This window comes from Mustela lutreola, chromosome 9 (genome assembly GCF_030435805.1).
Source record: "Mustela lutreola isolate mMusLut2 chromosome 9, mMusLut2.pri, whole genome shotgun sequence".
NCBI lineage: Eukaryota > Metazoa > Chordata > Mammalia > Carnivora > Mustelidae > Mustela > Mustela lutreola.
Genome location: NC_081298.1, coordinates 72947422 through 72964208, shown reverse-complemented (window position 1 = coordinate 72964208; position 16787 = coordinate 72947422). Strand labels below are relative to the sequence as shown.

Sequence of the window (16787 nt, the reverse complement as noted above, 5' to 3'; positions counted from 1 at the left end):
TTTAGGGTTTACTTATAATATACTCAGGAGTGACTATATTTTCCAAAATTTATGTTCTCACCTATCAAATATCCTATTTCCTAATAACACAAGTTAAGACTATAAATTAAAATGCCTTAGGCTAATTTCTTACCCATAAATTATTCTCAATGCAATAAACCCCTCCTCCCCCCAAACCATACAACTTTGTTAGGTTTTTTTCATGTCATACAATGAAATCTTATAAGTCACCACTGACACTTATATGGAAGATCCTGTACCTTTGTGGAGATGCAGGAGGGGTATAAAATGTCAATGCTGAGGAAAAAGGTTGCTTCTTCAGTGCCTGCATAAGGTTGGGTTTATATTCTGGATCAACACACCATAAGGAACCTTTCCCATTAACCTAAAATAAAATACATAAGAATTATTAACCTGCAACTTTAAGACATACACAACCAGTGCTTGAATGTTTTTACTAAATGTATGTGGGGAAAAAGAACCCTATAGTACCCTTTTGAGTACAATGCAAAGGTTGAATTAAGACTGCTGTAGGGGCGCCTGGGTGGCTCAGTGGGTTAAAGCCTCTGCCTTCAGCTCAGGTCATGATCTCAGGGTCCTGGGATCAAGCCCTGCTTGGGGCTCCCTGCTCAGCAGGGAGCCTGCCCCCGCCCCCACCGTCTACTTGTGATCTCTGTCAAATAACTAAGTAAAAATCTTTTTTAAAAAAGGGGGTGGGTGGGTGCCTGGGTGGTTCAGTCAGTTAAGCAGTTGCCTTCAGCTCAGATCATGATCCTGGGATCCTGGGATCATGGGCTCGAGCCCCATATCGGGCTCCCTGTTCAGTGCACAGCCTGCTTCTCCCTCTCTCTCTGCCTGCTGCTCTGCCTACCCGTGCTCTCTGTGTCAAATAAATAAATAAAATCTTAAAAAAAAAAAAAAAAAAAAAAAAGACAGACGGCTGTAAATACATTGTAGTTCAAAGGCCCTGGAAGCAGCTACCTAGGTTCTTATCTCCAGCTCTGTTATGTACCTGTTGTGTGATCTTAAAAGTTAATCAACCTCTATTTCTCCAGGCTATTACTCCTTCTACTGGGAAGTAGGGATGAGAACACTACCTATCTCACAGGGCTGTCCTGCGGATTAAATTATGCCTAAAGCACTCTGCATGGTGCCTGGCACATAGGGCCACAGAACATGCCAACCACTTCATAGTCTGTGAGAATGGTACAACCCCAAGATGTACAGTGAACAGCATGGAGAGCTGTACAATGTGGTCTTCCACATAGTAAGATGTAACAAATATAAGCTATTACCTTACTGTTATAGAAAAAACAGAAAGAAAAGGAAAAATTAAGCTTTCTGTGCAGCATCATTTCCCCCAAAGTGATAAGCAGTATGAGATCAAGTGATATAGCAAAAAACAATTTTTTTTAATGGCATTAACAGTACTGCTTAAGTTCTGATTTAAGGTAAGTTTAATTTTCAAAAGCAAATGATTTCAAGGGTTCCTGGGTGGCTCAGTAAGTTCAACAACCAACTCTTGATTTCAGCTTGGGTGTGGAACTCAGGGTTGTGGGACCGAGTCCAGCATCCAGCTCTGCACTAGGTGCAAGTCTGCTAGAGATTCTCTCCCTTTCCCCTCTGCCCCTCCCTGTGCTCAGTCGCTCGTGCACTCACTCTCTAAATGAATAAATAAACTCTTAAAAAAAAAGGCAAATGGTTTCATGAAAAGCATAGCAAACGTCTCAAAGAGGGGTAAATCAACAACTGAGGTATGGAAAAGACTCCTGTAAAAGTTAACAAAGAGGAAGGAAGAATCTGTGTAAGATGATTAAGTTACAACATTTGAGGGACTTTTAAATAATGTGGCAATGAGCACACAAACCCAGATTCCACTGAAATAATCAAGAGAATCTAAAAATTATGGAATTTTTATGATTACTAGAAACTAGAGAAACTGTTAACTAAAGAGTGCCTGCTTGGGGTGTCTGGGTGGCTCAGGTGGTTGAGCATCTGCCTTCGGCTCGGGTCCTGATCCTGTGGTCCTGGGATCCAGGCCCATGTCTGACTCCCTGCCCGGTGGGGCGCCCGCTTCTCCCTCTCCTCCCAGCTCCTGGTCTCTCTTGCTATCTCTGTCTCTCCCCCTCTCTCAACTAAATAAATAAAATCTTAAATTTAAAAAAAAAATGCCTGCTAAATTTCAAATGGAAGGGGCCTGAAAGACTCACTTGTGTGATCCACAGTTTCCTCACTATTGAAGGAACAGCAAGTGGACAAGATACATGGAAAACCTCACTAGTATTATGTAACACGCAGGGGAGAAGGCCAGGCTATGAGCTACTAACTCCCTCAAATAGGTTTGAAAAATGCTGCACATTTTACTTCCCCTTCTTCTTAGAAGGTCACACCATATACCAGCAGGTTAAGGGATCTAAATAGTCTTGCTATCATTATACCTGTTTTATATGGTTTCCTAAAGTTATCTGATCAGAACCTCCTTATCCCAGGTAGTATTTGAGGAAGCTAGTGTTCTGTGGAACACTTATGAGAAAAACTGATGTAATTAATCAATTCTGGTAGAATATACTTTCCCAATATTAATGGAAAAAGCTACAAACATTGATTAGGTCATAAAGAAAAATAAATTCCCTCTTAAAGTTCACAATTTTAAGAGTCCAGCACAAAAAAAAAAAAAAAAAAATCCCCCAAACAAAATTCTGTGACCACTTGGAAATTTATAATTCTCTCAGATTAAAAAGATACCCAAACTACAATTATAGATTATCTGGTAAATAAAGGGTATAAACAGTTATATGAAAACTAAGAGAATGTAGCCAAAGGCAAATTTATATCCACTTTCATTCATTTTTCAAAAGACTTATTTATTTATGAGAGAGAGAGAGAGTGAGAGTGCACATGTGCACACGAGGGGAAGAGGGAGAGAGAATCTCAAGCAGACTCCCCACTGGGTGTGGGGCTCTCCTGGCAGCTCCATCTTATGACCCTGAGACTTTGACCTCAGCTGAAACCAAGAGTCAAGACACTTACCAACTGAGCCACCCAGGTGTCTATTTTTATTCTTTTTTTTTTTTTTAAAGATTTTATTTATTTATTTGACAGAGACAAATCACAAGTAGTCGGAGAGGCAGGCAGAGAGAGAGAGAGGGAAGCAGGCTCCCCGCTGAGCAGAGAGCCCGATGCGGGACTTGATCCCAGGACCCTGAGATCATGACCTGAGCCGAAGGCAGCAGCTTAACCCACTAAGCCACCCAGGCGCCCCTGTCTATTTTCATTCTTAAACAACTGAAATATCTGAAATATTTAGATACTTTTAGCATATCTGGAAAAGGGGAGAGAGAAAATTAGGTGGGGAGAGAAAATTATATAATTTATATAATGTAAATATATCATATGAAATATGATAAATTGTTAAACTGGAAATCAGGTGGGGTGCCTGGGTGTCTCAGTGGGTTAAAGCTTCTCAGGCCTTGATGGGTTCTGGGATCGAGCCCTGCATCGGGCTCTCTGCTCAGCAGGGAGCCCGTTTCCCCCTCTCTCTCTCTGCCTGCCTCTCTGCCTACTTGTGATCTCTCTCTGTCAAATAAATAAATAAAATCTTAATAAAATAAAAAAATAAACTGGAAACCAGGAAAAGAATGGAACTGATAAATCAAGAGAGTATTCTAAAAAAAAACCATCAATATTCTACACACCCTAGTTGAGGTAGTCAAAGGAAATGACTGAAGAACTTTAGGAGCTGTGATACCTATCACCTGCTAACTCTTTCTTCCTTCAGGATAAACCTTTTCTACTTCCTTAGCTGAACATCCCTAACTGCACATCCTGAAAAGAACCTGGACTATAAGTATATCCTAGCACATGTACCATATCCATACACAGCCTACATACAGAACTCCACAGCCATGCAAGGGAATCCAAACTCAATCTCTTCTCACTTCTCCAGAGCTAAACACTACTTGTACAGTGGTTAAGAGTATGAACCTAAAAGCAATTTTGCCTCCTTGGGAATCCTGGCTGTCACTTAAGAGCTGTGTAATCTTCAGAAAAATGTGTTTGTTTCCTATGTATTAATATACTCAAAATAGAACTATATTAAAAATAGTATCGGGGTGCCTGGGTGGCTCAGTGGGTTAAGCCGCTGCCTTCAGCTCAGGTCATGATCTCAGAGTCCTGGGATCGAGTCCCGCATCGGGCTCTCTGCTCAGCAGAGAGCCTGCTTCCCTCTCTCTCTCTCTGCCTGCCTCTCCATCTACTTGTGATTTCTCTCTGTCAAAATAAATAAATAAAATCTTAAAAAAAATAAAATAAAAAATAAAAAAAAATAAAAATAGTACCTACTTCACTTTAAGAATTATTGTATTATAAGAGTTAATTCACATAAAGTGCTTAGAGCACTGACAGACAATAAACACTGGCTGCTGCTGTTGATATATGTCATTTTCTTTGTAGTTCAAAAACAATTCCTTGTTTCCTCCAGCCTAATAGCATGCAAATTTGTTTTTCTGTTTCTATTCCACCAGATATTGGCATTACATTTTAACAAATATTTCTGAAGATTTTTTTTCTTTTTCTCTACAAATACTAAAAACCAACTATAAGGTATAACTTTCCTCCTCTCCTACCATGTGATGTACAAAACTTCCTCAGAACTCATAAGATTAGTGAGATCCAAACTGTTAATTTTTGTTTTATATTATACTTTTTCTACTTCAAAAATCCTTTCTTAAAATTTTAATTACACTTCACAATTCATTAAGAATTACTTGGACAACAATAAAATTTATGTGTGTTCTATTTCCCTGGTTCCTTTTTGTTCATATAAAATTCTATACGATGTAAGCTATTACGATTGCTTAAGATTTAACGTGATGAATTTATGTGCTTCCATTTCCCAAACTCTTTTTCAAGGCAATATTATTCTATTATTGAGGCTCTTTTATCTTCTGAACATCATATCATAGTTATTACAGCACATTAGCATAATATAAGGATATTTCCACTGGTATAAAAACAGGTCCTAATCATTGCTTATGTGATACTGGACAAATCCTGTAATCTGTAAGAGTCAGCGTTCTTATTCATATTTTATTCATAAAATTAAAAAAGAAACCAGTCCACTTCACTAAGGTTTTTGTTTATTTTTCAATTAATTTATTTTTTATTTATATTATATATTATTTATTATATAATATAAATAATATAAAATAAATAAAATAAAACAAAAATAAAATAATATAATATAAATAATATATTATATAATATATAAATAATACATATTATATATTTATATTTTTAAATATTTATATATATATTTATTTTTGTTTTATTTATTTGTCAGAGAGAGAGAGAGAGAGAGAGCGAGCACAGGCAGACAGAGTGGCAGGCAGAGTCAGAGGGAGAAGCAGGCTCCCTGCCGAGCAAGGAGCCCGATGTGGGACTCCATCCCATGACGCTGGGATCATGACCTGAACTGAAGGCAGCTGCTTAACCAACTGAGCCATCCAGACATCCCACTTCACTAAGTTTTTTTTTTAAAGATTTTATTTATTTATTTGACAGAGAGAAATCACAAGTAGACGGAGAGGCAGGCAGAGAGAGAGAGAGAGGAGGAAGCAGGCTCCCTGCTGAGCAGAGAGCCCGATGCGGGACTCGATCCCAGGACCCTGAGATCATGACCTGAGCCGAAGGCAGCGGCTTAACCCACTGAGCCACCCAGGCACCCCCACTAAGTTTTGATTAGATTCAAATAAGGTAATTCTGGACACCTGGGTGGCTCAGTCAGTTAAGTGCATGCCTTTGGTTCAGGTCATAGTCCCAGGGATTCCAGGACCCTAGGATCAGGGGATAGAGCCAAGCATTAGGCTTCTTGCTCAGCAGGGAACCTGTTTCTTTCTCTCCTCCCTGCCACTGCACACTCTCTCTGTCAAATAAATAAATAAAATCTTTAAACAAGAACAACAAAAAGGTAATTTATGTGTAAGTGATATAGAGCTGCAAAATAAATGGATACTTACCTATTTCTGGGGGTTATTCTGAAATTGGCATAAGGTTAGAGTTTATATGTTTATTTACTTTTTTAAGATTTTTATTTATTTGACAGAGAGAAAGAGTGAACAAGAGATAGAACAAGAGCACGGAGAGAGAGCAGCAGGCTCCTGGATGAACAGGCAGCCTGACATGTGGATCAATCCTAGGACCCTGGGATCATGACCTGAGCCGAAGGCAGACACTTAACTGACTGAGCCACCCAGGTCTCTGTTGTCGGTTTTTTGTTGTTGTTGTTTTGTAGTTTTTTGTTTTGTTTTGCTTTTTTAAAAGATTTATTCAGGGAAAGCTCAAGTGAGTAAGTGGGGAGGGGCCAGAGGAGAGAGAATCCTGAACATAACTTTCCACTGAGTGCCAAGGACCCTGAGCCAAAAATCAAGAGTTGGCTGTTTAATGGACTGAGCCACCAATGTGCTCCAAGTTTATATGGTTCAGTAACAGCATATTCCTACTCCTTTACCTCTAAGATGGAGCTTTGAAAGAATGAAAAATATGAACAAAATCAATTAATTCTAAGTAAGAGATAAAAGGTAATAAAGAACAAGAAATAAACTAAATTTAGAAAGGAAAACCGCTCTTGTTTTAGAAAAAGTATGCTATCAGTGTAAGCAGTTTTTAACATCCTAGCAACCTAAATATATCATAAAAGAAAAGCCATAGCTGTCATATTATGCTGTAATATAAAAAGAAACATACCATACTATTAGGTGAAACTTTTTTCTGGCCTTCAGCAGCAAAATATCTATCATATGAACTATATACTAAGTAAGTATTTGAAATTTTGATTTGTTTTTTAAAGGAAGTTAAATTTTACAAATGTATTTTTGGATGAAATTACTTAAATTAGGTATGTTTTCTGTCAGTTGGCTTACAAATGTATTTTTGGATGAAATTACTTAAATTAGGTATGTTTTCTGTCAGTTGGCTTAGGGAAATAAAACTTTAAAACATTACCAGCCACAACATCCTTTGCCCAACCCACTTCAGTTTCATATAGAAAAGATAGGTATATTATTTTTCATATAATGACTAAGATAATTATTTTAACAATTCTAGCCATGTTCTATCTTAGTATTCCTGAATGACACTCCTAGAAACTGGTTCAAGAGTGTACTTTTTAAATTCTATCGTGAGAATTACAAATTGTTTTGATCATAGTAGAATTGCTATTTCCTTGAAATAGTAAATTGGAAGAACTACCGAAAACCTGCTGTTCAGGGCAGTTAAGTATCTTGAGTAAGGTCTCCAAATAACAGTCTGGTTATGTTACCATGGCAGCATTTCCTTCCACTTGGGTCTGTTCACAAACTATCAGTAACAAGAGATAAAATTATGTATTTGCTAACACTATGTTTTAGAGTCTTCAGCAAAGAGGAATTTATTTTAAACTAACTCTCACTTAAAAACCTTGCCCCTTTATTATTGTGCTTAGATGACAGAACACAAATAATGAAGAGTTTTAGACATTAGGTATTGTTTTAAACTAAATGTGCCTAAAACAAAATAAATCTGTGCAATGAAAACAGGAAATGTGCATTCTCTCATTCACTATTTTGCATTTGGAATTACAAGGCTTCTGAACTTACTTGGTAGAGAACCACTGAAGGTTTTTAAGAAACAAGGAATATACTAAGAAATGAACTTTAAAAAGATCTTAAGATTGGTTGTAAAGAACAGTTTAGGAGAAAAGGCAAATAATATTCACTATTCCCGAAATGTTTTTATGTATTTGCCTTGTATATTTTAACAGTTTCTCCCCAACTATCTTTTCTGTGGTTTTTAGAATGACTGAATTAAAAAGAATTAGCTGATTAAAAAGGGCATTCATAAGTTCAGTTTGAGCTTAAAGCATTAACTTTTATAGTGGTTGGCATGACTTCTTTTCCTGGAATTCAGCTATTGAAGCGAGTCATCATTATGCAAATGTACAGACTAAAACTGTACTAACCCAAGCAAAATTTCTAATTTTATGTTTCCCAGCTCAAGTCTCACAGTTATAGTGTCTTGGTTTGGCTTTATAAAAATTAAGAGAAGTAGATATAAGACCTGGATGTTTAAATATTTAAAACATGAAACCCAAAGCAAAACAAACAAAAAAAGACAATGTCTAACTACTATAATTTTAAAATACTGAGATAGATAAATACCAAGCCAAGATTTTTAGATATGTCTATTCAGAGTAATAACTATGATATGGATGATAGGGGAGAAAATCTAATCAGCAGCTATCCAACTGGCTGCGTATCATTACCACTTTGTAGTTTGACCCAGACCTTGCCATCTTGCCATTTTTTTAAGATTATCACCTATAGATAAGAGATATTCATCATAAAAGGCTGGCAAGGTTGCCAAATTCAATTCCAACATTTATTCAAAGTATAACTTACTTGCCTTCTGCAGATTACAAGAGAAGTACTATTATTCTGAAACACTGATTCTAGAAGTATTTCATAAACTAAAAAAAAACAACAAAAAAACTCACAACAAACCCACAAGCAACCCCAGTTCTACCTGAATGTATCATTTTCTGTCCAAACTTCAGACATTTAAGCAGAGTGGCTATTGATTCTGCCAGTTTCTTTCCTCCTACCCTGACCTGTTGTAATTGCTGACTAATTTTTATCCCAATATATTACAATTTCTATATTTATCCTCATATTTTTTATTATCTCCTAAGATAATTTCTTTCTTTTTATCATACTCTCCCTGTACTCTGGACTGTATGCTTTCTTGTTCGCTAACTCTCACTTCTTTAATTTCTTTCTTTCTCTGAGCATTTAAATTTTTTTTTTTTTAAGGATTTTATTTATTTATTTGTCAGAGAGAGAGCAAGCGAGAGCGAGCGAGAGCGAGCACAGGCAGACAGAATGGCAGGCAGAGTCAGAGGGAGAAGCAGGCTCCCTGCGGAGCAAGGAGCCCGATGTGGGACTCGATCCCAGGACGCTGGGATCATGACCTGAGCTGAAGGCAGCTGCTTAACCAACTGAGCCACCCAGGCGTCTCTCTCTGAGCATTTAAAAATGCTCAGGTTAATCATGTAAATAATGCACACATTTAAAAATTAAGGATAAAAACAAATCCCTTTTGATCACTACCACAAATTAAACTACACTGGACATATTATTTGCAATTTTTATTACAAACAATACCACAGTGGATATATACCTCCTTGTATGCAACTATGAATATTACTCTAGGGGAGAAATCAGAATCTAATCCACTAGATCAAAAGATATGCACATTACTAATTTTAATAATTGTAGCCAAGGTACCCCGAAAAATGGTCATACTAATTTACACTCTTATTAGTGGTATGAAAATGCTGGTATAATTTCTCCCATTCTTATCTAAATTGATATTATCAAGCACTTAAAATTTTTGCATTCTCATGGGGTACAACTATTTTTGTGGGTTCTTTTAATTTGTATGTCCTTGATTACTAGTGAGGATGAACATCTCTGCATGCTCATTGGCCATTTGTATTTCCTCCTCTAACTGCCTGTTCATATTCTTATCCATTTTTTAATTAATTTTCTTTCTCTTATTGAATTAGATGAATTCTTTATACACAGTGTGTACTGCTCATTGTAAACATCTCCAATCAACTTCACATTTAATGACGGAATGCTAATAGTTTGAAACTGGCCATGATGGAAATATTTATACTGTGAAAATCTATAAAAGCTATATCCTCACCCCTTACTCAATCCCTACTCCACATATACCAGCACACCATATTTTGAATCCTAATCTGTTGGCAGCTAGTTGTCTCAATCACTTCTTAACCAATCATTTCAAGAGTTCTGCAACATTTAATGCTGTTGCTCATTCACCCTTAAACTTACCCTCCTACAACTGAATTTTTCAGTTGTTTCAGTTGTTTAGTTCAGTTTCAGATTTTTCAGCTGAAAAATCAGTGCTGATGACTTCCAAATTTAGGACTTTAATCTAATATTACCACTATTCCTGTACCATATTTCTAAGTACCTAGTAGACAGTTCCAGTTCTAGGTCCCAACATAAGCATAAACACAACAGGTCTAAAACTAGAAAATAAAGAAGTGATATAATTCAAAATAAGATCTAATAATACATGTTGGAGAGAACATGTCCAACATTCCTAAAACTTTTAGTCATCTGAAAGGCTGGGGGAATCTGCTTCCAAGACGGCTTATTCACATGACTGTTGGCAGAAGGCCATATTTCCTTGACACATAAGCCTCTCCATAAGGCTGCTTAAATGTCCTTATGATATGGCATCTGGCTTCCCCTACAGCTAGTTATCCAAGAGCCCAAGATGGAAGCTATAGTGCTTTTTATGACCTAGCCTCAAAAGGCAAGATGCATCATTTCCACAATATCCTCGTGGTTAAATAGGTCCACCCTATTCATTACTGAAGGGAATTCTACAAGGGCAGGAATAGCGGAAGGTAGGGCTCATCTGGAGGCCTCTTAGACGCTATGACAGAGATTGATCCTTTGACATTACTGAGGCTTTTTTAATGGCCTAACACTTAGTTGGTCTTCATAAATATCCCATGTGCAGTAGACAATGTGTTAGATAGCAATATGTTATGAAAGATAACTAATGCAACCTCCTTTAAGTTAGCTGTAAGATGATGATGGATGATGATATATCCTAATGTCTTGCTACTCATGGACTAATGGCACCAGGATCAATGGGGCACCTGTTAGAAAAGAAAGCCTCATCTCCACTCTGGATTTCCTGAGTCAGAATCTGCATTTTAACAAAAGCCCCAGATATCAGTGTATACACTTAAACTTGAACAGCACTACCTTAGAAAAATCCTTCAGTCACTTAAAAACATAACTACTTGCTCATAATTTTTATTCAAAACAAGAATAGGAGAGTTCTGCTACCACTTGGGGGACAGAAAGCATTAGAGAACATTGTTCCCAGCCTAACAAGAAAAAAACAAAATAATCCATAAAATCGTAGTATTTTATGAGCTCATCTGAGAGCTAAGGCCACAGACAACAGAAAGAACTAAATTCTAAAGTGTGACAGGCCTCTGTTAGGAGAGATGGAATACACGAACTGTTTTACCTTTGGGAGAGCACAGAAATAGTGGCTGTCATAAAGTAAGGTTAAAAACAAAAACAAAAACCATGGGGCACCTGAGTGGCTCAGTTGTTAAGCATCTGCCTTCAGCTCAGGTCATGATCCCAGGATCCTGGGATCAAGCCCCACATTGGGCTTCGGGCTCTCTGCTTGGCAGGAAGCCTGCTTCTCCCTCTCCCATTCACCCCACTTGTGTTCTCTCTGCCAAATAAATAAATAAAATTCCAAAAAAAAAAAAAAAAAAAAAGACTTAAATTTTAACTTTTTTTTTTTTTCATTTTAACAAATTCTTAAAAGCAGGGCACCTGGGTGGCTCAGTCAGGTAAGTGTCTGTCTTCAGCTCAAGTCATGGTCCCAGGGTTCCAGGATCAACCCCGGAGCTGGCTCCCTGCTCAGCAGAGAGCCTGCTTCTCCCTCTCCTCCCTCCTCCTCCTGTTAGTGCTCTCTCTCACTATCTCTGCCATGATCTCTCTCTCAAGAATAAATAAATAAATAAAATGTTCAAACAACAACAAATTTTTAAAACCCAAGTGTGAGCTAGCAAGATAATTTAGCATCCTTGCCATTCCCATATAAAAAGGTCTGCATCTATTAGCCAGCATTTTTCTATAGGCCTCCATCCAGTGCTCCATAGGAAGACTTTAGACAGGACAAGAGACCTAACAGTGACACTCACGGAGATGGTGATGGATGTGCAGAATATACTAAGATTTAAGGCTGAACAAGGCTATCAGGCAAACTTCATCCATATTCTGGGCTTTACATGCCCATAAGATGAGATCAGATGTCACTGTGGGAAAGGAACACAATCTGCCTTACATACTGGACAAAGCTCCGCTATGAAGCAAAAGCTGTCTGCCACTCAGAGACAGGCAAAACACCCTCCTCACCCCAGTTCCAGATAAGGGATGGTTATTGCTGGAGAAAAATACAACACTCGACTATCCTCACACTTTAGTGACACTAGGCAATGGCCATGTGTCATTAGGTAAGGGGCAGGAAATCCGTTCATGCCCAGATGATACAAAGCAGAGATCTGCTGCCCTGAGAAAGGGAATGGTAACTTACTTGTACCAGGACCTCTCATTGATACTAGGCAGAGTTTATTTACCTTGAAATGAATGAGCAGGAAACTGGCCTGAGCTCTGGAGCAGTGCTGTCCAATAAGACTTTCTACAATGACAGGAATATCATGTATCTATACTGTCCAATATGTCAACCACTAGCCACATGAAGAAGCCACCACTAGACTTCACTCTGAGTAGATGGGAGAGGCTGTCTGCTCCAAGGGAAGGAAAGGAAAGTCCTGCTTTTGAGACACAGGCATACAAAGCCTGCTTAATACTAAAACTAGAGCAAAAAAGTCAAGAAACTCATGTTCCTACCCCAAGAGCCTCATACCAAGTAACAGCAATTGCTGTGGGAGGGGCAAGAGCACAGAGCAAAATATGTAATTCCCTTCTTGCCCCCAAATGTATCACAAGCTGAAAGATCAAGGTAGAGCAGAAATGCTAAGAAAAATCATCTGACACTCCAGGACTCACATTAAGCCCAAGTATTAGCAGTCCATCTCTGCATGAATTTGAAGCCTTTGGTACTCAGAAGATAACTACGACAACCACAAAAGCTAAATCCAGCCCAGTTATTACCTAAATTGACCTATACCTGTTTCACGCTAACAACCTGACAAAAGTAGAGGCATGTTTATTTCTGGACAGAAATATTATCTACCGAAGTCTCTACCATTCTTTTACAATGTTTGACATTTAGTCCAAAATTATGAAACACACAGAGAACAGGATAAAACAGTCAACAAAATCAGACCCAGAGATGGAGGAGATATTAAAATTATTAGACAGAAACCCTACTTACAATTAATATATTTATGGGTCTGGTGGGAAATTTTAGCAGAAAGATGGAGACTACTTTTAAAAAGGCAAATGAAGGGCGACCTCTTGAGTTCCCTCCTTCCCTCTTTGGGACCTTTGTATTATCACTTTATTATCACTCAATAAACCCTGCTTTGCTGCCAAACAAAAAAAAAAGGCAAATGAACAAGCTACAGATGATAAATATGCAGAAGTCCTTTATCAGGTTTATCAACAGAATAAACATATGAGAGGGAAGACTAAACCAAAAAAGATTGAAAGAAATGATCCAAACTGAAACAAAAAGACAAAAGACTAGAAACTAGGGCAGAGCAACTAAGAGGTGAGACAATAGCAAAGGTCTAACATATTTTTACTTGGAGTCCCAGAAGTGGGAAGTGAGCCACAGAAATATCTGAATAGCTAATGAGCAAAACTTTTCTAAATTAAATAAATGACAACAAATCACAGATCCAAGAACCTCCAAAAAACCAAAGCAGGATAAAAATAAACACACACCTTGGTGCACCACAGCCAACCTGCTGAAATAATGACATAAAGAGAAAAGTCTTGGAAGTCAGACAGAAAAAGAAAAAGAAGAAACATCACAGAGGAACAAATATAAGAATGGCTGCAGACTTCTTATCAGACACTGTATACGCCAGAACACAAGACAGTACCATCTTTAAAATACTTCAAGAAAAAAAAAATTTCTTAACATCCACAAAAAGATTCTTATAAATTCATTGCTAGATTTCAACTATAAGAAATATTACATATACTTATCCATGAAAAAGGAATTGATCCTGATAACATAACATCAGGATTAGTCAACTTTTTTTGTGTAAAGCCATATAATAAGTGGTATAATAGTATAATGATGAGGGGTGCCTGGGTGGCTCAGTGTGTTAAAGCCTCTGCCTTCGGCTCAGGTCATGATCCCGGGGTCCTGGGATCGAGCCCTGCATCGGGCTCTCTGCTTGGCAGGGAGCCTGCTTTCCCTTCCTCTCTCTCTGCCTGCCTCTCTGCCTACTTGTGATCTCTGTCAAAAAAACAAAACAAAACAAAACAACTATATGATATTTTTTGAAGATAAATGTGATAAATTAAAGATAAATACTGAAAAGTATAGAGCAACCACCACCATCACCAGCAGCCGCCCAAAAGGGAATAGCTGATAAGCCAATTGTAGAGATAAGAGTGAATCACAAAAAAAATACTCAATCCTTAAAAAGACGGGAAAAGTGGAAGAAAAGAATAGAACAAACAAAAAATAGCACAATGACAGATTTATAGCCAACCATATCCATTACATTAATGTAAATGGTCTACATTCCAATTATAAGTCTGAGACTGTCATACTGAATAAATAACATACTGAGAGTGGCAGAACACTATAGAAACTAAGCATAGAAAATTAGAACATTAGAAAACTAATTTATGTCCTATAGTAGACTGAAATTGTTAGATTTATATCAATATTTAAGAAATTTAAAAACATCTCAATGAAAGCAAGTGATGAATATAATTAGGCTCAAACTGAAGTAATTATGAGTTGACAATTTTTTGTCTTCCTTTAGTTTCCCCATATTTTAAGGTCTCGAAGTTAATTCTCCCCCACCCTCCCTAAATACAGCAATGTTCATAAACACTGACCTTGCCATGGCTTCTTTCCACTTTCTGAAAACATTTATTCAGGGACAGATTATGTCGGACAGAATTCTTCCAGCCTGTTGGTGCAGTAGCAAAATATGGGAAGCGGTCCAAAATCCAGCTATAAATTTCTTTGACAGGCAAACATTTATTTGGAGAGTGTTCAATAGCCATGTAAATGAGAAGACTAAAGGAGTATGGGGGCTTTGCAGTTGCTGATTTTTTTTCTGGGTTCTGATAGCAAGATGGTCCTAAGGATGGCACATCATCTCCCTCTATGTCATACAATGGACTAACGATTGGAAGACCCTCACTTCCAAAGCTGAAGTTTGTTAGAAGATTAGTACTTTCATGAAGCCAGTTCAAGTTTGTGAGTTCATCATCTGCTGACTCACTGTCCACTACAGTGGCCTTTGGCCTGGCAGCATCAACAGCTTCAGGCAAGCTTCCCATTTTGTAAATCTGGCTTAATCCTGCAACCTTTTCAGCTCCTGGAGTTTCAGCTCTCTTTTCTGGAGTCATTCCAATTACTGGACCCATTTACTCTTACAGTTCTGCAATAAAGAAAACAATTGTCAATCAATATAATACTTAAGACTCTTAAGCTCATGGAAAATGAAAATACATATTTAAATATCACAAATCAGAAATTTTGCAATTAGCCCACATAATATTGAAGCACAATATTTGTACAACAAAGACATTAAAGGTTACAATCCAAGGAAGAGAACTTATTTCATATTATTTGAAATGGCTGTAAATAAAATACAGCATTGTAACACCATATGTGAGTGATATTAATACAAGTAAATAATCTATTTTGAATACTTATTAAAGTCCCCAGCCTACAGTAACAGCCTCGTAATGGTTATTGTTATTAAAAATGAGCAGACTTTCTGGGACGCCTGGGTGGCTCAGTGGGTTAAGCAGCTGCCTTTGGCTCAGGTCATGATCCCAGTGTCCTGGGATCGAGTCCCACATCGGGCTCCTTGCTTGGAAGGGAGCCTGCTTCTCCCTCTGCCTCTGCCTGCTGCTCTGTCTGCCTGTGCTTGCATTCTCTCTATCTCTAACAAATAAATAAATAAAATATTAAAAAAAAAATGAGCAGACTTTCTTTGAATTATAAGACTAGATAATCCATGCATTTTAAGGATATATGACTTTACTCGATATAGAAAATAACCAAATTTAAATTGAATACATTGAAATTCAAATAAATATTTATTTAATAAATTTAAATTCAGTATTAAGCCAAATTTAAAATATTGCTTAAACAATAATTCCAAACAAACCCTTTCCTCAAATCGAAATATTACTACAAAGAGATAAATAACTTCTAATATTTTTATAGATTATACTAAAAAGATAACATTTCTTACTAAATCCACTATCAGCAAAATTATTATTTACTATAAATTTATTACATTCAATATTTTAACTGAATTCTATATCATCTCATCAAATATTGACAATGAAATGCTGGCATTCTCTAAGTAAAATTTGAATTATCACTGTAATTTTCCAGGAGAAGGGGAAAAAAGCTATTTCTAAACTATCCTTTTTCATTTCTATTTTCTTAAATGTCTTTTGTTTTGCCTTTGAAACATACTTCAAGGCAAAAAACATATCATGGGAAAATAAGTGACCAAAAAGAAAAGTGATACAAGTAATGTACTATTAAATTCATTTTTAGTGGTTCATAAAAGTACCTCATTTATGAATTCAGTGAAAAACTTTCTATCTTCCATTATCCTATTCAATCTACTTATGCTTATATAACTGAAATAAGAGAAATACCCCCACAGTTTTATTTCACTTAGAACAAAGCTGGCAGGTTACTCCAAAAACTATGAAACCAGTCAATTTTACATGTGTAACAGTCTATCTGGATTCTGGTAGCTATTAATAGATGTAGTCTCAAAGCTCTTATTACCAACAGCATCAGCTAATATTTTTGGGGCCAGGTATTGTGCTGAACATTACAAATTATATCTCAATTAACCATCAATTAAACCCTATAAAGTAGGCATTATTATTAACCCAATTTTATAAATGAGGAAAATAACTCAGAGGTTAGCATCGTGTTTTAGCTTACCTGGTTAATAATGGGAAACAACAGAATTTAAACCTGGGCAG

The 16787-nt window shown here is 37.0% G+C and overlaps 1 protein-coding gene across 4 annotated transcripts in view; it reads right to left on the bottom strand.

Annotated features, from left to right (window-relative positions):
* Window positions 1–16787, bottom strand: part of FOXN2 (forkhead box N2) — a 67384-nt gene that overhangs the window by 17888 nt on the left and 32709 nt on the right. For all 4 annotated transcript variants that reach the window (XM_059134752.1, XM_059134750.1, XM_059134751.1 and 1 more), the window contains 2 exons: window positions 14655–15205; window positions 261–385 (listed from right to left, as the gene is read on the bottom strand). In XM_059134752.1, the coding sequence (XP_058990735.1) occupies window positions 261–385; window positions 14655–15191 (662 nt within the window). In that variant the 5' untranslated portion in view covers window positions 15192–15205. The remainder of the gene's footprint in view (window positions 1–260; window positions 386–14654; window positions 15206–16787) is intronic.